The 27,500-nt window shown below is 46.8% G+C and overlaps 1 protein-coding gene across 6 annotated transcripts in view; it reads right to left on the reverse strand.

Moving 5' to 3' along the window:
• Positions 1-27,334, reverse strand: part of ZNF236 (zinc finger protein 236) — a 229,328-nt gene extending 201,994 nt beyond the window's left edge. For 2 of the 6 annotated variants that reach the window (XM_085877113.1, XM_085877112.1), the window contains exons 1-5: positions 27,072-27,265; positions 25,990-26,135; positions 18,541-18,705; positions 9,723-9,898; positions 8,446-8,573 (exon numbers count right to left, since the gene is read on the reverse strand). In XM_085877113.1, coding sequence (XP_085733239.1) covers positions 8,446-8,573; positions 9,723-9,898; positions 18,541-18,705; positions 25,990-26,135; positions 27,072-27,123 — 667 coding nt within the window. In that variant the 5' untranslated portion in view covers positions 27,124-27,265. Of the gene's footprint in view, positions 1-8,399; positions 8,576-9,722; positions 9,899-18,540; positions 18,706-25,989; positions 26,136-27,071 lie in introns of those variants that run through there. The other 4 variants (XM_085877115.1, XM_085877114.1, XM_085877118.1 and 1 more) reach the window with 4 other exon arrangements.
• Positions 27,335-27,500: the final 166 nt, after the last annotated feature.

Genomic DNA, 27,500 nt, shown 5'->3' on the forward strand with positions numbered 1-27,500 from the left:
CCGCTAAAGCGGTTCGTGTCCTCGGCCGGCCAGCAGCGAGGTACGATCGCCCGGTTAACTACCCGCGCAGGTACTTAGGTAGGTCGAGTTTGGAGAACAACGCTATCCTGCGCGGGTGGCCGATTGGCACGATTGTGGTGGGGTCGAAAGACCCACCCGTGACTCGCTCCTGGCGGTAGTTCCAAGGAGGGTCACGACTGAATTGTCCGTTCCGGTGGGCGACGCGGTCGCGATTTGAGTTACGTGGCCGATCGCACGCTGGGCGGACCGAAATTTGTAACGATATATATATATATATATGTATATGTATGTATGTATGTATGTATGTATGTATGTATGTATGTATGTATGTATGTATGTATGTATGTATGTATGTATGTATGTATGTATGTATGTATGTATATATGTATATATATGTATATATATATATATATATATATATATATATATATATATATATATATATATATATATATAAGTTCCTTCATAAATGTATTCACATCATTTCACTTTTGTTACATTTTCGTGTTACTGCCTCAATATAAAATAAATTAGATTTTAAAAGTGTTGTCAACAATCGACACAAAATCCCCCATAATGACAAAGTGGAACATGATTTTAGAAATTCTTCCAAATTCATTAAAAATGAAAAGCTGAAATATCTTGTATCAATCAGTACTCAACTCTGAAACAAGACTTTGTAGAAGCGCCTTTGGCATTGATTGCAGCTTCGAGTCTTCTTGGGTATGTCTGTATCAGCTTTGCACATCTCGATTTGGGGATTTTCTCCCATTCTTCCTTGCATATCTGTTCAAGCAATGTCAAGTTGGATGGGGAGCGTCGATGAACAGCAATCTTCAAATCTTTCCACAGATTCTCAATGGGATTCAAATCTGGGCTTTGGCTGGGCCACTCGAGGACTTTCACATTCTTGTTGTGAAGCCATTCCAGTGCTGCTTTGCCTGCATGCTTGGGGTTGCTGTCCTGTTGGAATGTAAATCTTCACCGCAGTCTAAGGACTTTTGCACTCTGAAGCAGGTTCTCCTCAAGGATTTGCCTGCATTTGGCTCCCTTTATTCTTACAATTCTCAGAGTCCCTGCCACTAAAAAGCATCCCATAGCATGATGCTGCCACCACTATACCTCATGGTCACGATGGTATGAGACGGGTGATGAGCTGTGCTCAGTTTACGCCAGACATAGTGCTTTGCACTCAGGTCAAGGAGTTCAATTTTCATCTCGTCATAGCACAAAATCTTTTGCCTCACACTCTCAGTCTTTCATGTGCCCTTTCCTCAGGATTGGCTTCTGTTTGGCCACTCTCCCATAACGCCTTGATTTGTGAAGTGCTGCAAAGATTGTTTTCCTTCCGGCAGCTTCTCCCATCTCAGCCAAGGAACTCTGTAGTTCTGTCAGACTGGTCATTTGATTCTTGATCACCTCCCTGATAGAGGTCCTTTTTGCCAAAATGCTCAGTTTGGTCAGATTGCCAACTCCAGGAAGAGTCTGGGTAGTTCCATGGTTCTTTCCATTTCCTGATGATGGAGCTCACTATGCTCTTGGGAATTTTCACTCTCAAAATTGTTTTATACCCTTCCTCAGATGTTTGCCTCCTCACAATTATATGGTCGTTTCTGTTCTGGCATGTAGTCAACTGTGGGACTTAATATAGAAAGGTGTGTATATTTCTAAATCACGTCAAATCAATTGAATTGGCCACAGGTGGGCTCCAATCAAGTTGTAGAGACATCTCAAAAATGATCAAAGGAAATTGGATGCACCTGAGCTCAATTTGGAGTGTTGTAGGAAAGGGGTTGAATACTTATTGACGTAAGACATTTCAGCTGTTCTTTTTCAATTAAGTTGTTAAAAATTCTAAAAATAAGTTTTCACTTTGTCATTATGGGGTATTTTTTGGAGAACAGAGACATAAAAATTAAACTGATTCCATTTTAAATTCAGGCTGTAACATAAAATGTGACAAAGGTTGAGGGATGTGAATACTTTCTGAAGGCACTGTATGTGTGTACGTGTGTGTGCGTGTGTGTATATACAGTGGAAAAATCGATATAACGCAAAGCGTTATAGCGCTTGTACTGATATAACGCTCATATACCTTGGACCCCAAAAAATACTACAATTTCATGTTTAAAGGCAAAAAAGTGAGAGAATAGAGACAAAGTTAGTCCAAAATAGCGCAAAGTGGCGAAAAAAATTCAAGCCGTCATCGTCCTGTGTTGAGTTGACATGTGGTGTGAAAATACTCACGAGCTGTCATCTTCTCGCACCTTTCCCGTATAAATGGCGAAGCTGAGATGAACAAAATCAATTCAATTCAAATCATCATAGCATCCGTTTCTCCTGAAACGCACGTTAATGTTCCCTTCTAACACCATACAACACAGTCCACAACGTAAGTACAGTACTGTACTGTGCAAGATTAACTAATGTTCGCGTGCTCTACTGCCCACATCCTTTCAGAAGAGTTGTCAACAACGTAAATCTAAGCTCCCGTTACATCTCCTGGACCAGTTCTTCGACATCTTCAAATTTGTTAGTTTTGTTTGCTCTGTTCAGTTCAGCGCCGCCATGCCGAATCGGAAGTGTTATTCCATATCGGAGAAGCTACATATAATTAAACAGATACGGAATGGTGAAACTCAAGCGACCATCAGCAAGGATACAGGCATCGCCGGTTCAACTCTAAGAGGATGGTTTAAGGATGAAGAGAACATCAAGAGCTTCATCGTCACTGTCAACTCCAATGAAGGGATGAAGAGGAAGAGGGTCAAGCTTGGGAGGGATCAGGAGTTGGACCAGGAGCTATTCAATTGGTTCTGCAAGTCGAGAGAGCTTGACATACCCATCTCAGGCACCATCCTCCTTCATCAGGCCAAGAAGATAAACAAGGATCTTCACAAGGAAGAGAGAGGTGAAGATGCTGACTACAGCTTAACCATGGGGTGGCTGCAATGCTGGCAGGATCGACATGGGGTCCACATGAACCAACAACATGGAGAGGCCAAGTCTGCAAACCTTGAATCTGCCAAGAACTACCTCTCTGTCTTCAATGAACTAATCGAAGACAACAACTTCACAGAAGACCAGGTTTTCAATGCAGATGAAACTGGTCTGTACTACAAGACCCCTCCTGACAGAACTATGGACCTGGATGACAACCCATCAAGAAAGACTGGACACAAGAAGCCAAAGGACAAAGTCAGCCTCCTTCTCTGCGCCAACAGGTCAGGGTCTCTGAAGAATACCCCGTTGGTCATAGGGAAGTAACTAAACCCCAGGTGTCTACACCATGTCAACAGATCTCTCCTTCCCTGCATTTACACCAACACCACTAAGACTTGGATGACAGGAGCCTGTTTCAAGGACTGGTTCTTCCAGAGGTTCTGCCCTGCTGTGCGGAAGCACCTGAGAAAGCTTGGACAAGAAGAGAAAGCTATCCTCCTCATTGACAACGCCCCATCTCATCCATCAGGAGACATCTTAAAGTCCAAGGATGGGAAGATCTTCGCTTCCTTTATGCCCAAGAACACCACCAGCAAGATCCAGCCTTTGGACCAGGGGGTCATCAACTGTTTCAAGCTATTCTACAAAGATCAATTATGCGAAGCTATGGCCAGGGAGCAGAAAGAGATGACCATCTTCCTCAAGGCCATGGACGTTAAGAAGATGATGGAGTTTGCAGGGCCAGCCTGGGAGAAGGTCACCAAGGACACCATCATTAACTGCTGGAGCAAAGGACTAGGTCCTGCCAAGTCTGATAATGAAGAAGACTTCAATGGGTTCTCCAAGGAGGAGGTGGGCAGGTCTGCCATCACGGCCCTCAACCTCGCCCCTGGCACATCAGCTCTTGATGCTCTCCAGGCCTGGGTTGATCAAGAAGAAAGACCTGGCTGAAGAACTGCTCAGAGAAGAACAGCTGACAACTGGAGAGGAAGAGGAACCCCTAGAGGAGTCGGAAGAAGAAGAGGCACCAGTTGAACCTCTCCCCCAGCCTCTCCACTCCAAAGCTGAACAGTCTTTCCTTTATGGTCTTTGTTGGTTGGAGTCCTTGGATGAGCAGGAATGCCCCAATCTTCGTTTGAAGATACATCAGGTTAAAATCCTTCTGGATGACACCCGAAGACTCTCAAGAGCATCCATGAAACCAAGCAAGATCACCGATTTCTTCAAGAAATAAATTCCGAATTCTTCAAGATATAAATTCCGTATCTGTTTTGTGATTAAGGAAGCGTAAAATATTTTACCGATTTATGTGATAATGTACATTTTGTATTTTTTATTTTGTAAGTAATGTTCGATTGTACATAAAAAATATATATATATTCGATATGCATTCAATTCCTGTGTTTATTTCTTGTTTAAAAAAAAGAAAAGAAAATAACTTGACCGCTTAGTCATCAACCCCAACAATCCAAGATGGCGGACGTACATGTCCACGTGTTTTGGCACTGGTTTGGATGTAATATAAAATATTTTTCACTGCATCAGTATAGCGCTGTATCATTTATCACGCCTGAGTCGCTTTGGACCCCACCGGTGAGCGTTATATCGATTTTCCACTGTATATGTATGTATGTATGTATGTATGTATGTATGTATGTATGTATGTATGTATGTATGTATATATATATATACACATATATATATACATATATATATATATATATATATATATATATATATATATATATATATATACACACATAAATATAGTTTTGCTTGTGGGGTCGATGGAGGATTTTCAACAGAAAGATAGGATCGTATAAGATCGTATGGAGTTGCTTGGCCCGTGGACGTGTAGGAGACATCTCAATGTCAACCAAGTAGGGAAACTGTGAACTTAAGTGTTGCTTGTCACCACACAAGGGGGGGGGGGGGGTGCAGTGTTGATTAGATTGGGATTTAGGATAATTTCCCCCAGCATGCAATCACCCCCTGTGACTTTTCCCTATGTTTTTGTATTACAAACGAGCAATGATAGAATTACATTTTTATAACGACAACAACCATTACAACCGAGCTGCATAACCAAGTAGGAAGAACCCCCGGCTCCAATGGTGATGGTGGGCGAAGTCATGCACCCAAGGCTGGTGATTGATGGGCGTGACGTGAGACGGATGAAGAAGAGCGCGTTGGAGACAGGCGATCAGAGAGGACGGGGGAAGCAGAATGTAGGGAGAAGCGAACGCACAAGTAGAGTTCAGTGTGAGGGAGGAGATCAGAGAAACCAGAGCGCATCTCGGCAAGAGAAGGGAGAGAGAGCGTGTTTGGCAAGCGAGGTCGACAAAGAAGCGACAACGCGGTTCGGGAGCCTTGATGTCGAATATTGCCTCACAAATTGCTCAGCGCCATTTTTGGGGCGCGGTTTCCCGCACGCTGCCGACACGGTTCAATCGTCCAGTCCTGAATGATCGCTTGGATTCAGCTGAGTGAAGGAAAGAAAAGGAATTTCATTATTTTATATATGACTGTGTGTGTGTGTGTGTGTGTGTGTGTGTGTGTGTGTGTGTGTGTGTGTGTGTGTGTGTGTGTGTGTGTGTGTGTGTGTGTGTGTGTGTGTGTGTGTGTGTGTGTGTGTGTGTGTGTGTGTGTGTGTGTGTGTGTGTGTGTGTGTGTGTGTGTGTGTGTGTGTGTGTGTGTGTGTGTGTGTGTGTGTGTGTGTGTGTGTGTCTGTGTGTGTGTGTGTGTGTGTGTGTGTGTGTGTGTAGGAGACGCCTCAAATAGGAATTTAGGCTGTAGATTACCTCAATTTTTTCTTTCGTCACTATAATTTGAATCATTGTCATTGTACGTATTTGATTACCGTCATCAAATTATCCATTTAATTACATTTCATTTGCTTGTGTCCGTGTATTTGTTGTGGGTTCGAGAGTAAAACCCCTGTGCTGTGCTACCGCTCTGGTGAAGCGCTGAACATTTCTTTCCCGTGCACGCATTAATCTCTTGGAGTCTCTGCTGTGGGCCTCCAAAGGAGAACCATTTGGCTATCGGTCCAGGTTGGAGCGAAACCCTCTGGACACAATATAATAAATACAATAATAATAATAACTAGCCGAAACCCCGTCGCAGAAGGATTCCGTTCATTCATCCACCCTCACTCGAGGGACATGGACTGGATAGGGCATGCTTGCCCCCTCCTACTCATCCCCCACCCCTGCCGCATTCCCCCCCACGCCTCCCACCCCCCGCCTTCAATTTGCTTACCCCTGCCCAAAAATTTAATCACCCAGCCCCGCCACCACCTCTTCACTCCCCGTCCCCCGTCTCTTGATTCCCTGCCCCACTTGCCCCTGGGCCTCCGCCCCCTGTCCACCCCCTCACACTCAACCCCGCCTCATTCACTCCAGCCCCCGCACACTCAACCCCCGCCCCATTTCCCCCCATCTCCCGCTTTCAATTTGCTTACGCCCGCCCAAAAATTTGCTTACCTTGCCCCCCCCCCGCCTCTTCACTCCCTGCCCCCGTCTCTTCATCCCCTGCCCCCGCCTCTTCACTCTCGCCCCGTCTCTTCATCCCCCACCCCCGCCTCTTCACTCCCTGCCTCCGTCTCTTCATCCCCCACCCCCGCCTCTTCACTCCCTGCCTCCGTCTCTTCATCCCCCACCCCCGCCTCAACGAAAAGTGTTTATTCTGCTTCAGAGTTGAAAGTTGACTCTTGCGACTATGTGCGATGCACTCTTACTGGTACGAAGTCTCTTTCAGTCCAGGTCACAGTACCACGAAAAACGTGACGCGACCACGAGGAGGAGCACAAATTGGTCCTTCAGTATTAATATATAGAAGATACAATGTTTCTTGTTACATTTTTTGTGTGAAATTCATTCTGAGGTAGTCAGCATGTGCAGAAGAAGGTTTTACATTGCAGATGCTATTTTCGAGGAGTGGAATTACACCTCTCAGCGGTAACAGTCTGTCGACGATGGACGTAATGACGTCAGCGAATGACCCATGATGACATGACGTCCTGACGCCTCTCAGCGGTGACGCCACACGTTACCATGTAAACGAATGTCAAACGAAAAGTGTTTATTCTGCTTCAGAGTTGAAGTTTGACTATTGCCACTATGTGCGATGCACTCTTACAGGTACAAAGTTTCTTTCAGTCCAGGTCACAGTACCGAGAAAAACGTGACACGACCGCGAAGAGGAGCACAAAATTGGTCCTTCAGTATTAATATATAGATACAAGAAGGGAACTTGGCCGAACGTATACCTCCACCATGCAGCCTGATCCATGAGAACATATCAGACCCAATACATTTTTGAAATATGATGCTATATATTCTTTTTTGTCCTCCCAATGGTAAAGAATCACTTAAAAAATTAAATAATTATCACATCCGAATCTTGATTCAGATCTTCACCAAAATCAAATCAATTCGCCCTTGTCACCACCCAACCTGTCCACCCAGTTGTCTGAATCCGTCCACAACTTTTTGAGATATCGTGCTGCACAAATTTGTCGTTTGAAAAAAATAAGTTTGAATGAATAGTTACTCCCCAGCTCAGTTTAGGCTGATCTCTCAATGGAGACGAATCACTGAAATTATCAGATCAAGATCTTCACCAAAATTGAATCAGTTCTTCCTCGTCATACACCCAAAGTGTCCACCAAGTTTTGTCCGAACCCATCCCCAACTTTTTGAGATATCGTGCTGCATATCGTTTTTGGCCCGATCTCTCACTGGTGAAGAATCACTTTTAAAATTCTCGTAGTTGGATCCGGATCTTCACCAAAACCTAATCAGTTCGTCCTTGTCACACACTCAACCTCGCCACCAAATTTCATCTGAATCCGTCCACAACTTTTTGAGATATCCTGCACACAAAAAGACAAACAAGCAGTCATAGACTGGTACTTACGAAAACCTCAACTTGACCTTTGACCTTGTCTAATAAAAGCTGTCTCTTGAGAAGGTAGCGACGCAAACCAGAAATTTCTACGATGATTCTGTACCAAACAATCAAAAATCGAATGTTTGACCTCACTGTGACCTTGACCTTTGACCGATTTTGACCAAAATCTAATCAGCACTAGCCATCACCCTCCTGAATCACGTGGTGTAATTTCACATTGGTAGCTTCTTCCGTTCGAGTTATCGTGCCTACAAACAAACAAACACACACACAAACAAATGACAGAAGTCATCAATATACTTACGAAATCTTAAGATTTCGTAAGTAACAAACAGACAGACAGACAAACAGAGAGGGGTGAAAACATAACCTTCTTCCACCTTCGGTGGTGGAGGTAATAATAAATACCTCTCAACATGTTATTCACATCGTAAGTTTCTTTTTTTTTTTAATAATTCTTTTTGACTCTCTGACCTACCTTTGCTCAAAACCATATCCCCACTAAAGACTGAGCAATTTACCAAGCTAGATAGCCGTTAATCACTCTGATGGAGGACATGGGCACACCAGTGTGGATGCGGATGTGTCGAACCAGTTGACTTGGCTTCTGGAAGGTCTTTCCGCAGTGGACACAACGGTGTAAGAAACCCGAACGGTCGATGTTACGTTTGTACGATCTCGCTGATAGCAACGCCCTGCCGAGTGACAATGGGAAATACAATTGAAAACAACAGCAGTTCGATCAAAACAGACAATTTCCCACCACAGCCAAATCTCATGCATCCTACCGACGTCAATATTTCTTTTTTGGGAGGGGGTGGAGGGATGGGGGGGGAGAGGGTGGGGGAGGGATGGGGGGGGAGAGAGGGTGGGGGAGAGAGGGTGGGGGAGAGAGGGTGGGGGAGAGAGGGTGGTTGACGACGGACAGAAAATAAAAAATGAAAATTGTTTGAACATTTCATTCTGACAACTCCATTTGCTACAACACGATTTATTCTGCGTCTGATTGCAGAGTCCGTTTTGTCCCCATCTGCCGATTTGACCTTTGACCGTACATTTTCCTCCGTTCAACTGTGAGTACATTAACCCCTCATCTTCTGTCATCTAACTTTTCCATGAACACTGAAGATAAATAAAAGACGAAACACCCAACCAAATAGCTTCCCACAAAAAATATATATTATAATAATAAAGAAGATAATACGACCAACCTATTTAATCTGCATTATGGAAATCCTACCATTCCACGTCAAACGATGATTTGAAGCGATGGATTTCATCACTCGCACCCTGTGAAATGCAACAGAACTTTCCTGCCCCTGCTGAGACGCTGTTTCTCACTGGTCTCCCAGAACTGATCCTTTCATTACATCGTGGTGCATCCTTTCTGTTGACGGCCCGCTGTTTTCCCTTTGCCCCATTTTGCTTGTCGATCCGTTACCCCCTACTGTTCCACTCTTCCATGAGCCTTCTTCCTGTATAATATAAATAAATACATAAAGAAAGTAGCTTTTAAAATGTCCACATCGAAGAGATGTAAAAACTAAAAGTTGGCGCCTGCACCAAGTTATGGGCTCGATTTCAATCCGGACACCAATTCGACAGCACAACAAATCCTGCTTCACATGTTCAAAAATAATATCCGAACGAAAAGCATTTCAGATGCATTGACCGAAATCTCAATGTGCCACAACCCTTAAAAATGGCAACGCGGACCATCGTCTTTGAGGGCAGCAAATTAAACGATAAGGGAAAAGAAAAAAAAAAACCACACACACACAACAAATATTTAACTAATTCCAGCTCTATTTACACGACTGGCCACGACCATTGGGCGTGCACACCTCATCGTGTAGTGTGTACACATGTGCTCTCGAAGACCATGTACGCAATCGAAGGGGTGTTGGCACAGGCGACAGTTGAAGGTGCGACCACCAAGTTCCTGCCGGTGCATGTCCATGTGACGCTCCAGCTGGACTTGCAGGGTGAACTCGTCACCACACTCACCGCACATTAGGTTCTGCCAGGAGTTTGAAGCATTGAAATATTAAATCGCTTCGAACAAACACTTTGTCAATAGCAATGTGATTCACGGCCAAAGTTTCAGCAAACTGCTGCAGCGTACTAGCAGGGGTACCCAACGTTGCCTGGTGCTGTTCGAATAAATCAATTTTTTTATTTTTTTCAATTTCTTGTGGGGGCATAAAACACTTCCATCCACTCACTAAGGAACGGGGTCGTGGATCAACAATTATCTTTCAAATACCGACAAAGGCTTAGTTTTTTTTTTTTCCTGAAACACTCCGACACTTGATGATGAACCTCTGAAAGTTTGACAAAGATCCGTTTGGCCATCTCTTAGAAAAATGGCAACACACACACACACAGACAGACAGACATCTCTCTCGTGGTGTTGATCACGTTTCGGTCATCAATTCAGCACTCAAAGTTTGTTGACATATGAACATCAACATTTTGTGTTTCTGCTCACTTCACATTCCTCAAGTTCACAGACAAAGGAATTGCTGGGACATGACACGAGTGACAAAAGGATAGCATTGTTTCATTACACAATACATATGCATTTTTTTTTTTAAACACCAAGATGATCAAGTGCCCAGCATGTGGTGACAATCGAAAAATTCAGTTTCACTGTCGGACAACAATGAAACGTCAGACCAAGAAGGAACCCGAGGAAGTAAAGAGCAAAGACGTTGTCATCAGGAGGAACCTGGACAAGAGTCGGGTTCAGCTCCACAACCCTCAAACCCATCCAGGTGCAGCCAAGTGAGCCTCGCTGAAAATTTCTGCAAGAACTTACTTCTCCTTCGAAAGATAGATAAAGAAAGAGAGGAAAAGGGATGAAATAAAGAGAACTGTGAAAAAAATGCGAGGAAGCACAGTCCACACAGCATCAAGATATCTGGTACAATCACAATGAAACGGAACACCGAGAAGAAACCCGGAGAAGTAAAGAGAAATCATTTCATCAGTAAATCCTCAGGAAACATAAGTTTGAAATAATGAACATTTTGGAGTATCAAACACAGGAAGCCGTTTCAAAATTATACACAACACAGTGCGCTCAAACCTGGGTCCTTAGTGATGCTTGCGTATTTTAACGATCCAATTGGAAATTGCCAACGGAGGCCGTAGCAGTGAATCATCAGCATAAACATTATTGGGATAAATTTCCTTCCTCGGTGAAGGCCGCATATCATGCGCTCGGGCGATGGGATCTTTGCAATCCTCAGGAATCATTCTCAGCATCATCACGATCATCTTCTTGATGGAAAGGAACTGAACAGCCGTGCAGGTTTAAAAAAAAAACCCTAAATAAAACTTGAGAGCAATTGTTGATAGGTCAATGAAGCAATCTAATCAGTGCCAAGCAGTAATTAAGGAAATTAATCGGATTTTGGAATGTCTCAGCAAGGAGATGACGAGTTTTTTTATTTTTTTTACGAGTGAAGTCAGTCCACAATTGAAAAATGAGAACAGTTCGTTCGGTTATTTCAGGAATGATTCGGCCCTTTATAGTTTCAAGGTTGGCATCCAAACCGATTGAGCCCAACCGACATTGCATCACAGCATTTATAGCTCAAGCTTCCATGAGACAAGCTTGTTTCAAAGAATTACGTCATTTTGTTAACATGGCTCCAATTATTGCTGTAATCCTGTGATATCGCAGCGCTCGCAGGAGGTTCGAGCGACTTGAAGAAAAGTAATAATTGGAATATCAAACAAGATGTCATGGTTGTGTGTGGGGACGAGTCTCAAGCATTCGACATTCTCGCGACCTGCTCTGTTGGATGAGCTGTCTGCCTGTGGAACACGAGGACATGTTCCTTACTGGTTTAACAATTTTCTCCACTCACATCATCGGTGCATAGTTTTCAATGGGATCATTTCATCCCCTTTCTCTTTGGAGGCTGGAATGTCCCAAAGGCTGGAATGTCTTCGATCCAGTTTTTTCCCCCTCATATGTTTGTTGACTTTATCATGCTCTTGAAAACCTCCTTTTCCTTTTTGTAGATGTCTACATCACACAGACAGGCCTAGTAACGTGTCTGTCTGACATATCGGATGTTGTTCTGACACATGGAACATGTCAATCAATCAAACCAAACATCACAATCTCACCCCGTCTCTCCACAAGGATCATCTATTGAAATCACTGATCTCCATGATCAGCCACTGGAAGTTTTTAGCCTCTTGAACTACTGAGCATCATCATCGATCACCACCTCTCCAAAACGATACCTTAAAAATGGCCTCAATGCCAGCCAGAGTTGGCATCTTCCGATAGGCCAAATCCTCACTTGGCAAGTATGTACCCCTCAGAGCCTGCAAGTCCTTTGTCCACAGCTCAACGGAGTCTTGCTCACACCATGTGCTAATAATCCCCACATCACACGTCTCTGCATACAATGGAATCCAAAGCTCTCAAAATCATTTGAATCTCTCACAAAAAAGCAAAAACACAAGGCTTATTGCTCTCTTTCATCACACACAGGTTGGTGGCATACCTCGATTCCATGCTTGCTCCCACTGCCGTTTCATCCCTTCCCAAACATTCCTGGACATCCTCTTCCAGTTACCACCCTTCCTTGCAAAATCCCCAAAATCCAGGTTGACTACTCATTTTTCAATCCTTTGATCTAAGGTGGAACCACATTCCTGAGTTCTTTTTTTTTGTATACATTGTCAAGGCTTGCGAGAGGTGAGGGCAAGGGAAGGCTTGCGAGAGGTGAGGGCAAGGGAAGGCTTGCGAGAGGTGAGGGCAAGGGAAGGCTTGCGAGAGGTGAGGGCAAGGGAAGGCTTGCGAGAGGTGAGGGCAAGGGAAGGCTTGCGAGAGGTGAGGGCAAGGGAAGGCTTGCGAGAGGTGAGGGCAAGGGAAGGCTTGCGAGAGGTGAGGGCAAGGGAAGGCTTGCGAGAGGTGAGGGCAAGGGAAGGCTTGCGAGAGGTGAGGGCAAGGGAAGGCTTGCGAGAGGTGAGGGCAAGGGAAGGCTTGCGAGAGGTGAGGGCAAGGGAAGGCTTGCGAGAGGTGAGGGCAAGGGAAGGCTTGCGAGAGGTGAGGGCAAGGGAAGGCTTGCGAGAGGTGAGGGCAAGGGAAGGCTTGCGAGAGGTGAGGGCAAGGGAAGGCTTGCGAGAGGTGAGGGCAAGGGAAGGCTTGCGAGAGGTGAGGGCAAGGGAAGGCTTGCGAGAGGTGAGGGCAAGGGAAGGCTTGCGAGAGGTGAGGGCAAGGGAAGGCTTGCGAGAGGTGAGGGCAAGGGAAGGCTTGCGAGAGGTGAGGGCAAGGGAAGGCTTGCGAGAGGTGAGGGCAAGGGAAGGCTTGCGAGAGGTGAGGGCAAGGGAAGGCTTGCGAGAGGTGAGGGCAAGGGAAGGCTTGCGAGAGGTGAGGGCAAGGGAAGGCTTGCGAGAGGTGAGGGCAAGGGAAGGCTTGCGAGAGGTGAGGGCAAGGGAAGGCTTGCGAGAGGTGAGGGCAAGGGAAGGCAGCGAGGGGTGAGGGCAAGGGAAGGCAGCGAGAGGTGAGGGCAAGGGAAGGCAGCGAGGGGTGAGGGCAAGGGAAGGCAGCGAGGGGTGAGGGCAAGGGAAGGCAGCGAGGGGTGAGGGCAAGGGAAGGCAGCGAGGGGTGAGGGCAAGGGAAGGCAGCGAGAGGTGAGGGCAAGGGAAGGCAGCGAGGGGTGAGGGCAAGGGAAGGCAGCGAGGGGTGAGGGCAAGGGAAGGCAGCGAGGGGTGAGGGCAAGGGAAGGCAGCGAGGGGTGAGGGCAAGGGAAGGCTTGCGAGAGGTGAGGGCAAGGGAAGGCTTGCGAGGGTTGAGGGCAAGGGAAGGCTAGCGAGGGTTGAGGGCAAGGGAAGGCAGCGAGGGGTGAGGGCAAGGGAAGGCAGCGAGGGGTGAGGGCAAGGGAAGGCAGCGAGGGGTGAGGGCAAGGGAAGGCAGCGAGGGGTGAGGGCAAGGGAAGGCAGCGAGGGGTGAGGGCAAGGGAAGGCAGCGAGGGGTGAGGGCAAGGGAAGGCAGCGAGGGGTGAGGGCAAGGGAAGGCAGCGAGGGGTGAGGGCAAGGGAAGGCAGCGAGGGGTGAGGGCAAGGGAAGGCAGCGAGGGGTGAGGGCAAGGGAAGGCAGCGAGGGGTGAGGGCAAGGGAAGGCAGCGAGGGGTGAGGGCAAGGGAAGGCAGCGAGGGGTGAGGGCAAGGGAAGGCAGCGAGGGGTGAGGGCAAGGGAAGGCAGCGAGGGGTGAGGGCAAGGGAAGGCTTGCGAGGGGTGAGGGCAAGGGAAGGCTTGCGAGAGGTGAGGGCAAGGGAAGGCTTGCGAGAGGTGAGGGCAAGGGAAGGCTTGCGAGAGGTGAGGGCAAGGGAAGGCTTGCGAGAGTTGAGGGCAAGGGAAGGCTTGCGAGAGGTGAGGGCAAGGGAAGGCTTGCGAGAGGTGAGGGCAAGGGAAGGCTTGCGAGAGGTGAGGGCAAGGGAAGGCTTGCGAGAGGTGAGGGCAAGGGAAGGCTTGCGAGAGGTGAGGGCAAGGGAAGGCTTGCGAGAGGTGAGGGCAAGGGAAGGCTTGCGAGAGGTGAGGGCAAGGGAAGGCTTGCGAGAGGTGAGGGCAAGGGAAGGCTTGGAGGAGGGGAGGGCAAGGGAAGGCTTGCGAGAGGTGAGGGCAAGGGAAGGCTTGCGAGAGGTGAGGGCAAGGGAAGGCTTGCGAGAGGTGAGGGCAAGGGAAGGCTTACGAGAGGTGAGGGCAAGGGAAGGCTTGCGAGAGGTGAGGGCAAGGGAAGGCTTGCGAGAGGTGAGGGCAAGGGAAGGCTTGCGAGAGGTGAGGGCAAGGGAAGGCTTGCGAGAGGTGAGGGCAAGGGAAGGCTTGCGAGAGGTGAGGGCAAGGGAAGGCTAGCGAGAGGTGAGGGCAAGGGAAGGCAGCGAGAGGTGAGGGCAAGGGAAGGCAGCGAGAGGTGAGGGCAAGGGAAGGCAGCGAGAGGTGAGGGCAAGGGAAGGCAGCGAGAGGTGAGGGCAAGGGAAGGCAGCGAGAGGTGAGGGCAAGGGAAGGCAGCGAGAGGTGAGGGCAAGGGAAGGCAGCGAGAGGTGAGGGCAAGGGAAGGCAGCGAGAGGTGAGGGCAAGGGAAGGCAGCGTGGGGGAGGGCAAGGGAAGGCAGCGTGGGGGGGGAGGGCAAGGGAAGGCAGCGTGGGGGGAGGGCAAGGGAAGGCAGCGTGGGGGGGAGGGCAAGGGAAGGCAGCGTGGGGGGAGGGCAAGGGAAGGCAGCGTGGGGGAGGGCAAGGGAAGGCAGCGTGGGGGAGGGCAAGGGAAGGCAGCGTGGGGGAGGGCAAGGGAAGGCAGCGTGGGGGAGGGCAAGGGAAGGCAGCGTGGGGGGAGGGCAAGGGAAGGCAGCGTGGGGGGAGGGCAAGGGAAGGCAGCGTGGGGGAGGGCAAGGGAAGGCAGCGTGGGGGGAGGGCAAGGGAAGGCAGCGTGGGGGAGGGCAAGGGAAGGCAGCGTGGGGGAGGGCAAGGGAAGGCAGCGTGGGGGGAGGGCAAGGGAAGGCAGCGTGGGGGAGGGCAAGGGAAGGCAGCGTGGGGGGAGGGCAAGGGAAGGCAGCGTGGGGGGAGGGCAAGGGAAGGCAGCGTGGGGGGAGGGCAAGGGAAGGCAGCGTGGGGGAGGGCAAGGGAAGGCAGCGTGGGGGAGGGCAAGGGAAGGCAGCGTGGGGGAGGGCAAGGGAAGGTAGCGAGGGGAGGGCAAGGGAAGGCAGCGAGGGGGAGGGCAAGGGAAGGCAGCGAGGGGGAGGGCAAGGGAAGGCAGCGAGGGGGAGGGTAAGGGAAGGCAGCGAGGGGGAGGGTCCGACTCGAGATGACCACCGTCTGGACAGGTATACTAAAGAAAAAGAGAGAGGGGGAGGGAGACAGAGGAGGGGTGGGGGGGAGCGAGGAGGGGTGGGGGGAGTGAGGAGGGGTGGGGGTCGAACGAGGAAGGGCAAAAAGCAGCAAACAATGCGTAAATAAAACATAAACTGGAAGAGCACTCGGTAGAGCGCATACCTCAGCACGTAATGCCTGATCCACAATAACATATCAGGCCCAATGCATTTTTGAAATATCAGGCCATCCAGCACTTGTCATCCTTCCGAGGTCGGCGAAATGAGTGCCAGTGTACTGATCCCGGTGTATGCCCCGGTTAGAATAGGTGTACCATATCCCTGTGTGTCGTAAGAGGCGACCAGGGTTGGCGTCAGGAAGGGCATCCGGCCATAAAACATTGTCTCAAGAAAAAGGCAAACCCCTGCACAGCAGGGAAAAATGGCTGTAAAAACGGTCATTTTAGGCCATCCAGCACTATCTCTAAATGGTGTCGGTAGGTTGTCCAGTTGAGGTTGAAGGCTCGGAAGATGAAATGGAGGCCAATTCGCTTGGGATATTTTTTTTGAGAACTTCACAATGTAGACTTGAGTGGCTGCCTTCATTTTCTGTTTGTAGATCTCCTGGTAACATTTCAGGACATGCTTCACCTCCCACCACAACTTGGAACTTCTCATGCAGTCAAAATGTATGGGGCACAGCCGACTCGCTCAGAACGACGGGGCACAGCAAAAGTGTCCACACTGAGTGAATGATTCGATCAGTGACATAGAGCATTTGTTGTTGTTGAATTAAATCTGCACTGTAGCGACAACACGTCATCAGAAAACGCTCCATCTTGTAGCAACTGCAGACTGCACATCCAATAGGGACACGAACTGCACCTTTGACTGTAGGGCGCTTGGCAAGCAGTTTAAGCACTCGAGAAAGCACTCCAATTAAATGGTTGATAAGGACGGCTGGCTTGGCAAGCAATAACTATGTCCGAATTAGTCAAATAAACACTTTTTTGCGTTGGAACTGTTGCTAAGTTCGATTCTGGAGCTTACATTTTATAAGTCAGCCGAGTTCAAGTGATTTTCAAAGTTATCCCGTGTGCGGAAATGAAATAAAGCCGCAAACGCTGGCGTCTCCGGGCGTTTATAAGCATTGCAATGTATCCAGTGATCAGTAGGTATGATGTTCAAGGTATTCGATAATACGAGTGAGCAAAGTGGGAAAAAAAACACAAACTATCGTTAAGAAATCGGTGTGGCTTGTTCCAAGTTAGAGCATGGTTGAGCAGGCCACAAAACATGGCAGCTTCAGACACCAGCGAAGTTACCTCGGATACGCCTTGAGACCTCATGGAGAATGGTGAACGAGGATGCATCTGATAAAGGATATACTTGAATAAGGCCATTAATTATCCTCAAAATGGGTGTTTTAATCAATCCAAACATACAATCAACACTTATGCACTTCCTTGGAGTTTTCTTAACGTGCACACAAAATTTCAGGCTGCTCGGTTTCATGGTTTTGGAGCTATGGAGGACACGCGCACACGCACACACACCTCTGAAAATTCCCCTTCCTTTGATACATTACAAAGGAAAATAACCCCAAAAATATGCATGCATCATCATGTTGGCCTCAAAGCATATACGCCCTAGTCTTCGAATGTAGACGTGAGATGGCTACATTGGCAGAATTGCCTTTTCTTTGTAAATTATTCAGTTTAACTGATAGGTGGAGAAAAAGGCCCACACAAATCATCTCCATCTCCAGCATTGGGGGAGGATGTTGATGTAACACTTGAGCACTGTGACAAGAGTCTCATCACCTCCGCCACCGATCGTGGATGGAGGTCATGTATTCACCCCTTGTTATGTCTGCGAGCTGGATGTCTCAAAAAAGTTATGGATGGATTCGGACCAAACCTGGTGGACAGATTGGGTGTGTGACAAGGACTCGTCGATTTCATTTGGGTGTAGATCCAGAACTGGTGACTAGAATTTTTAAGAGTGATTATTCACAATGTAGAGATTGGAACCAAAAGCAATATGCCGTGTAGCACGATATCTCAAAAAGTTGTGGACGGATTCTGACAAAACAAGGTGGATGAGTTTGGTCGCTGACAAGAACAAGCCGATTCGATTTTGGTTGAGGTCTGGATGCAAATCCATGCGAGCAGTGGAATACAAATCGTAAGCCGTTCAGCCTCGTGGAGGTATGTGCTCGACCGAATGCCGTTCTGGTGTTTGTAACACGTTTTGTGGGGACACCGGTCACTGCGGTTTTCCTCGTTCCAGCAATAAGGTGCTAAAATACGCTTCAAATAGACATGAAGGGCAGTCCAAGATTGAGGCTTCGTTCAAGTAGTTGCACAAAATGCTGTAAAAATGGCCAAGTTCTAAGATTCCTGTTTCACAACTTTTATATTTCTCTGCAAAACACCCAAATTGTCCCAAATTCATTTTCAACTACATTTCTCCATTTTCAATTTTGGCCCTCGATGACATCGGCAGCCACCACAAATTCAACATTTTGAGGGGCATTACTGATTAAAAGGCATCAGGTTAATCCCAGATAACTTGAGAACCGCTTCGTTTACAATAACAAGTTGAACAACAACAACAACAAAGATGGTGCAAAATGAAGGTCGGGCCACCATTTTCACCTTTTCTTTTGCACAGCACAAGCTTTTCTCCATAGCAATAACTGTATCGTGAACATATAAGCAATCTGCAGCAATAAAGAGGTGTCTGTGTTATTCAAGTTTTTAATTAAAACATAAATCAATGCTCAAAAGAAAAAGCCTCGCAAATGATAAAAAGGCAATAGAACGCACATACCTCCTCCTGCTGGTGCAGCATGATGTGGGCCTTTAGGCTGGCAACACGAGAGAACGCCCGTCCACAGTCGGGACAGGCAAGCCGGTCGATTTGGTGCGTTGCACGGTGGAGCTCGAGGTTGTGCTCTATGTTGAACGTGGACGAGCATTGTTCGCAGCGAAACGGCTGCCGGCAGCACATGGACAAGACGAGGAGAGAAAGTAAGGGGAAACGAGACAAGTTGGTGTGGTGGAATCAGGCTGGATTGTCCAGTCCTTCAGCAACGACACAATTAACCTCTGTCCGCATGATAGATCACATGATTAACCAACCGTAATTATGAAACTTATCGATCAAAATATGTCAATCAGCAATCATTGGTCAGGCTGAAGGTGAGTCGAGGGTGTGGAACGCTGCTCGAAACTGATGAACGAGTTGGAGATTATCCCACATCGAAACACACACCACCGCAGATGATGATGATGATGATGATGATGATGATGATGATGATGATGATGATGATGATGCAAATGAAATCATTATAAGATGGTGAAAAAAAAAGTGATGAAGCAAGCAAATTAATCAGTACTGCTACTTCAACCAAGAGAGTGTGATGGGTAATCAGCCTCTGCCATGAACCCCATCTGACGATAGAATGGAGCAGAGGCCCACTTACCTTTGAGCCGTCTAGCCTGGGTTCGATTCCCCACCCAACTATCAACTGTTGGATTGATGCTTCACGGGCACCCACAGATGGACGTTAAAGTCTGGTGACGCGTCTGCCAACATCAGTCGGTGGTGGTTAAAGATCCCATGGGTGATATTCGTGAAGAGGCGAGTGATTTCCGCACCCTGAACAAATCACAAATTCCTGTCGGGTGGTCTGATATTTTTCAGGTTACAATACCTGCTCTCTCATTGTTGTGGTTGCTTTGTGGGCTGCAGCTCCAAAACTATGAACAAATTCACATGGCCTTCTTCGACCACAAAGGGCAATCCAACATCTCCTCCTGCTGATGCACAAACAATTAAGATACTCTAACTTTCAGCAAGCCCCAGGTTTCAACAACGAGGTGTTAAAATCCTGCTTTGTTACCGATGATGAGGTTAAAGGTATTTCAAAGTTTTGAGAAATTCGGTCCATGCAGGCCATGTGGAGCTGAAAGACTCGACTTCTGCTAAAAGTTGCATCGAATATATATATATATATATATATATATATATATATATATATATATATATATATATATATATATATATATATATATATATATATATATATGACATCACCGGAAACCATTTTTCCGAACACCCCCAAACGCATTCCAAAAAAATCTCACTCTCCATTCGTTTCCACCTTGCTACCGCACCCTGAACGAGATTTCTCAAACAATCATTCGTCAGCAACATCAAACAATCAATCTGACCTCTCATCATCTCCCCGGAAACAAAATTACTTCAATCCTAACTCGGTGCCTCCCTCATCGCCAGTCTGACATTACTCTGGAGCAAAACCAATTATTTCCTTTCACCTTGAGCCCAAAACTAGTTTCACTCGAAACATCTGGGAATGGCAAGGAGTGAGAGTGGGAACTTTTAATATTTTATGTTATACAGTATGACGACATTATGTTCACCTTATATTTACTCGTGGCATTATGTGGATGGTGAGGGGATAATTGACATGAAAGGTACATCTAAGTAATAAGAGCAAATCAAACACTCAGATTCTGAAACAAACAGGAAAGAACAGAATCAGCCTCAGGCAACGTACAACTTGGGATCCACAGGTTTTGCGATGACTATTGTTGTCAATAACCAAGAGTAAATTTCACAATTTTTTTTTTTTTTTACAAAAGAAAGAATTGGGAGCATTTTTGAATGATTTGTACTTCTGGGAGTTTGAGGATTAATTTTTCACGATAACATCCAGTTTTCAAGTTATTCCGTCCAGCAGTGCATCAACATGTACAGTCGTGGCCAAAATTATTGCCACCCTTGCACTTTTTTCAATAAACTCACAATTTTCTCCAAAAATATGTTAAAACTGACAAAAGTATTTTGTCTCCACAATTCTTGATTTCACTGTTAATATTACAAAACCTTTGTTTTTGATTCAGAACAATATATCCTTTTAATTCAGAAAATAAAAAGAAATGGCATTGACAAAATTATGGACACCCTCGCCAAAATTGGGTAGCACAACTATAGGATAAAATAACTGCAGTGAAGCACTTCCTTTTGCCATGAATGAGCTTCCCACACCTCGCTACTGGTAGTTTGGCCCACTCTTCTTGTTCAAACTGCTCCAGTTATCCCAGATTTGAAGGGAGCCTTCTCCCAACTGCTGTTTTCAGATCTCCCCACAGGTGTTCAATGAGATTTCGATCTGGACTCATTGCTGGCCACTTCAGAACAGTCCAGTGTTATGTCTTGAACCATTCCTCGGTGTTTTTTGAAGTGTGTTTGGGGTCATTGTCCTGCTGCAAGACCCATGACCTTCAACGGAGATCCAGCTTTCTCACACTGGGTTGAACATTGTGCTCCAAAAATTCCTTGGTAGTCTCCTGATTTCATGATGCCATGCACACGTTCAAGGCACCCAATGCAAGAGGCAGCACAGCAACCCCAAAACATCACTGAACCTCCTCTATGTTTGACTACAGGGAAGGTGTTCTTTTCTTGGAAGGCTTCATTTTGTTTTCTGTAAACAGAAATGATGTGCTTTCCTAAAAAGCTCTAATTTGGTCTCATCTGTCCACAGGACATTCTCCCAGAAGGATTTTGGCTTATTCAGGTGTGTTTTGGCAAACTCCAGTCAGGCTTTCTTTTGTCTCTCAGCAGTGGGGTCCTCCTGTGTCCCTTACCATAGAACCCTCTTTCAATGAGTTGGTGACGAACCCTCAAATACCATAGAACCATAGAACCCTCAAAAGGATGGTGCGAGTTGAAACTGTCGTACCTTGTGTCTGAAGGTCAGCTTGAATCTGTTTGGCAGTTGATCGAAATGCTTTCTCCACCATTCAAACAATCCTTTGCTGCAATCTTCGATTACGTTTTCTCTTGCGGCCACGTCCAAGGAGGTTGGCTACAGTGCCATGGGCCTTAAACTTCCTGATAACATCGAGTACGGTGAACTCAGGAACATCGAGGTCTCTGGAGATGGACTTCAAGCATTGAGATTGTCCATGCTTGGGTACAATCTTGTGTCTGACCTCCTCAGACAATTCCCTGGTTTTCTTTCTTTTCTCCATACTCATTGTGGTACTCACAGACACAAAACAGTGGAAAGACTCCTTTTCTCTATTCACACTGGCTGAATGAGTGTTTTTTTATATTGAAAGCACCTGCAACTCACCAAAGGTGAGTTCAACTTCAAAATAAAGGAGAATCACCTGCTTGAAATCTGTTTCTAACAACTTTGAAAAGGTGCCAAAAATATTGTCCGGGCCATTTTAGGATTTCTGCATGAAATAAGCTAAGATTGAGTCATTTCTTCAGCTTTTTCTTGTTTCGTTCCACTGTAAACCAAAGATATACATTTGTAGATACCAAACGATTTATTAATTTCAACAATTTTCTGGAAGAAATGGTGCATTGTTTGAAAAAAAGTGCTGTTGGGGTGCCAATATTTTTAGCCATGACGACTGCATGTGATGATTGAACCACATCTATTATGAAAAGTTTTATTGTCCTTAAAAAATAAAAGTTTGGCCACAGGAATGTCATGACATCATCCATGATGGTGAATGCTTTAAAACAAACAAACAAAAAAGTCAACTTCCTTTCCACCTCGTTTCTGGTCTTGCACCATATTCGATCATATTTTTCTGCACCATATTTTGGGATCATATTTGCACCATATTTTTCTTTCCATATTCGATCTCCCCCCCCCCAAACACTCACCACCCCCTTCTGGTGAAACTCTCAATATCCAGATTCACTGCTCACATCCACTCATCTGTTCCTCTTTTCTCTCATCTGTGGAACCAACTTCAAACTCATCTCATTCTTCTCTCCAGATATTCAAGACAGCTGTTCACCACCACCTCAGATCTTCCCCCATCCAAATCCATGATCTTTTCTTTCCCCGTTAATTCCCCCACCTCCCCAAGCCCCCCATTTTCCAAATTTCCAGTTTTTTCTTTTTGAGTGTTTGCAGGTGTATGCAAATTGTTCACCCAATGGATCCCCCCCAGCCCCCATTCGTCCCCCCCCCCCGGCTCGAACTCTTCCACCAAGTCCCTCATCCCTGCTTTTGATGCCCCTCCCCCTTGCTACTCTTCCTTTTGTTATGTTACATCCTGATTCATCCTGTGTTCTAACTACTCCAAGAGCCTCAACTCTACATGTAGAAAAAGTGTATATTTAAATTTGATTCTTTTTTTGAATACTCAAAAGGCACTTCCATGATTAAAAAAGGAACATCAACACAAAGCAATGCCATCCAACACATTTTCATGGGAATATCCATCCCAAAAAAGAAAACGTAACCATTTTCATCATGAACATTTAACAAAGGTGGGCTCGTTTCGCATTGGGAAAAAAAAAGTTATGCAAGAGAAAGAAGGGTGATGAGTGGGGTTACCTCATTGGAGTGGGGGGGGCTTATAAAGTCCCCCCTTTTCATGTACCAATGATGCAAACGGCCTTTCAGACAACTTTGAACAAGTTCAACACAATACCGGATTAAACAACACCCAAGATGGTCGTCAATGTGCTATATGGAAGGCTTATGTTGGCTTCACACTACAGCCAGAAGCATGTGTTGTGAATCAAGCATCAGCCAACAAGTCAAGCCAAGGACTCTCATTCTGCTTCACCAAGAGCAAATAAGCTTGATGATGGCTTCACGGTAAAGGTGGCCATCTTAAGAGATAGAATCTTGAGTTTGAGCCCCCTATCGTTCCGATAAATAACACCAGGTGGGTCGACTCAGCCTGTCATCCTTCCGAAGTGGGCAAAATTACTAACATCTTCCTGGAAAACAGGGGGAACCGCATCAATGGCAGATCAGCGTTCCCAGAATGATACTTATTTTACAACGACAACCACAATTTGACTAAAGCTTCGCCCTTTTAGGCACATCAAGGTCTGTGCGAAACATCCGTAACAGACTTGAGGATACTCACCTGCTTGATTTTTTTTTTTTTTAGACCGTCGATCACATCGTCGATGATTGGAAGGCACGGGCAGGTAAGAACGGCTTGATGTCAAAGTTATTAGTCATGGATTCGGAACAGGATGTCCGATAGAATCTTGTTTTGCACGAGTCCAATTTTAACCTGGACTTCACTGCTGGCAGGATAATGGTCGGGAGATGTTCAAAAACGTGGTACTTCACAGCAATTTAATCGCTCATGATAAGCTTGCAGAGGATGCTCGTTACGTGCCATTAGTTTCATTAATCAGACATGGTTTGCTGTTTGAGCACACAATTCAGAATTGTGCTTCATCATACAATTATGGATCTCACCAAAAACGAGCATCAAAAGTTTATCCAAAAAGGTGCTAGCGCCAAATAAATCAAAGACTACTTTTTGTTTGTATGGCAAGGATAATAATATGCAACCCGTATTACACAGCAGCCCAACTCAAAACATGGATGTGGGATCCTTGAAGCCAGCACCGACAACCAACCCGCACTGTTGCCCCAGGTTGAAGTGTCAGACGGCAGAAATATTCACAGAATTTCAACTTTCTCATGGCGGCGCTATCGGCATCGTTCATGGAAACTTGGGCATGCCCAAGTGCTCATCCTTCAAAACAACGCACCTGTGCACAAGGCCAATATTTGCGCAGAACGTCATTCATGACTGCGGCTTCAAGAGGCTGGATCACCGCAATACCACGCATCTGTCCCCAAGACATCTGTCCTCGCATGCAGCCGAAACCTGTCCCCAAGTGACTTATGTTTTGACATTTAAAGTCACATCTGCACAGCCACAGATTCACCAATAAGGAAGTGACTGAAGCAACTGAGACGTGGGTTAAAAGAGCAGAATGTAAACTTGAGATTATACTGCCGTAAAGACTTTGAGGGACAAATTAAGTCGAGAGACTGGATGTGGAAATAAAAGATTTGACACCTCTAACACCAACACCATTGCATCACCCTTGAATAGACGCACCATCAGTGTACGAGAAAATAACAAGCAAACTACAAGAAGGTGAAACTTGTTCAAACGACACGGTTTAAAATGGAGATACAACGTTCCATGTGCAGAGTTCACCGTTACAGCGTGACAAACCCCAATCACGTCGATCTCTACCTGTGAGGCCTTTCCACCAAATAAATGGAACTCGGAGGTGGCACGACGGCCGAGAGGTATGCCCACTTGCCTATGAGCAGTTTTGCTTGCGTTTTAATGTCGACCCAGGTATAAGCTGTCAAGCTGGTGTTTCGCAGGCCAGGCAATTCATCCATGTGCGTGCCGCCCCGCAGAAGGACGTAAAAGCGAGACGTCCTATCTTCCAGCACTAGTTGGTGGACGTTTTAAGATCTTACGGTGTCCTTGGTGGTGGTTGTATGGCAGCTTTGCTGCCGGGGTAGCTATCATTTCTTGAAGCGTGACTGTGTCGCCGATGCAGTGCCCCTCTACCAGTACACACACTGGAACTGGTACTCATTTCGCCGACCTCTGAAGGATGACAGGCTGAGTCAATCCCCTGGTGTATTAATTCAGCGGCCGACGAGGTTTGAACTCAGGACCCCAGGATCCCAAGCCGCCACCCTAACCACCGAGCCAACACCAGGCTACGGTGTCCTTCATGAAGGGAAGGACGAGCCGGTGCCGGGAACCCCTCGCCCAAACAAAGTCCAAATTCCTGCACTCACTAACAGGGGGCACTGAATCAGCAGCACAGCTTCCCCTCAGCAAATGATGCTCAGAGAAAAAGTAGAATGGAACTCTAACCTCGAGTGGGAAGGAAGAAGAACTCCGCAATGGCTCAAACGGTATGGCTTCCTTCTCCAACAGAACATTCCTCAAAGCTGGCCAATGCTCTCAGAGAAATGGCGTCAAATCATACCTCACAAACCAGGTGTATTCACACCGACCTCGACGGTAAAATGACTGCAACTTCCACTTAATCCTTTAATTACAATCAGACTTATTGGGTATTTGTCGGCGGCAAACATGACTTCAATGAAGGGAGGACTTGTATTGGGACCTCAAGATGCTCATGCTTTCGAAGGCCATAACCGCGGTAGCAGCAGTCCTGTCGCCAGGTGTTGGCTCGGTGGTGAGGGTGGCGGCTCGGGATCCCAGGGTCCTGAGTTCAAGCCCCGTCGGCCGCTGAATTAAGACACCAGGGGATTGACTCAGCCTGTCATCCTTCCGAGGTCGGCGAAACGAGTACCAGTTCCAGTGTGTGTACTGGTAGAGGGGCACTGCATCGGCGACACAGTCGCACCTGAAGAAAATGATAGCTACCCACATCGATCATCGCCGACACGTGTCCACAAACCTTGTCGTTCTCCTGATGCTGACGCAGGTGTCGCTGGAGCTGGCTGTGCTTGGTGAACACCTGCGTGCATACGTCACACACCAGCTGTGCTCGGCCCATCACATCGGCAGTCCTGTCCACCTGCTCCACGCCCACACACACGGTCCCTAGGGGGGGGAGAGCCGTGATGCCTCGAGGCTGTACACGTCTGAAACCACCGTACTCGAACCTACCCGATCAGTTTCCGGCACCGTCACACACACACACACGCGAACACCGACGGCAGGTAAAGCACGTGTTTATTAACCCCAGCAGTACAGAAAACACTTTTTATACAAAAACAAAAACTGACAGCGACTGATCAATAAATGCACATCCAACAGAGAGTCTCTCCGCACGTCACGGCTGATGACGTCACGTGATGTCCAAATCGATACACAATCGGAATCAAAACGAAATAAATAAATAAATAAAAGCAATCGTAACAAAAAACGTTGAAAATAATTACAATTATTACTCTGATGAAAAAAAAATTATTATTATTATAACAATCGTCTCCTTTTGGGCGACGGCACAGGGGTCACAAGACTTCTGGGCCGGTTCAAACTTCCAAGCAAACCGCTCTCGAGTAATAATAAAGTTACGAGCACGTCGGAGCTCGACTTGCACGAGCGAAAAAGCATCACCGTCACGAATCTCAGGACTTTAATCATCTGGGCGGTGTATAATCGGGCGTCGGTGGTTCGTCGACACGTCCGCGGAAAGGGCCTCAAAAACGCCCCGAGGCCAAAAGACTGTGGAGTCGAAACCCATCGTCTCACAGACATAAACCGGGAAAAAAAAAGCGTCGAAAACCGCGTCGTTTAAACTCCTCAGCGAGCAAATTGTCGAAGGCGAACAGGTTCCGTGAACCTTCAAACGTTAGGAAATCCGAACACCGCAAACCCAGCGCCGCCATGTCGCCTTCGCATATCATTCCGCACACAAAGGGGACTATACGGCTCCAGTCAAGCACTTTTAACACATTCGGAAGCGTTCGTCACACACCTCAACCGCCATTATCCGGCTTAAAGTGGAGCAGGGAATTTTTTTCGTCTGCTCACCTCCAGCGTCAGCTTCCTGTGTGTGGTGCTTAGGTGGTCTTCCTCGGGGCATCTCTCTCCGCGGTCTGAGGCGAAACAAAATGGCGGTAAACAGGACGCCGAAATCCCCTTTCTGCGCATGCGTCAACGTCTGCGAAAAGACGGCAACTACAGCGTGTTACAAAAAAAAAAAAGAATAACATAAGGATCATTCCGCAGAAGAGAGCTCTGGGGAAAAAAAACACAACTGAGCGTGTGCATCGGCGAGGACGCAGTGCTGGACGTTAAAAACCGATTGCTTGAAGTCGATTCGTCAATTTTTTTCCGACATTCGGTGCTGCCACGATTCGTTGCACAATAATTACTCGTCTGCGGATTGTCAACGTAACAAAAATATATTCACGCTCTTATGGACACAGATTGCTGTGAAGAAAAAAAAATTAAATGAGA

The sequence above is a fragment of the Eptatretus burgeri genome, chromosome 4 (assembly GCF_056783735.1).
Source record: "Eptatretus burgeri isolate ZD-2024b chromosome 4, Ebu_testis_v1, whole genome shotgun sequence".
NCBI classification, from domain to species: Eukaryota; Metazoa; Chordata; class Myxini; order Myxiniformes; family Myxinidae; genus Eptatretus; species Eptatretus burgeri.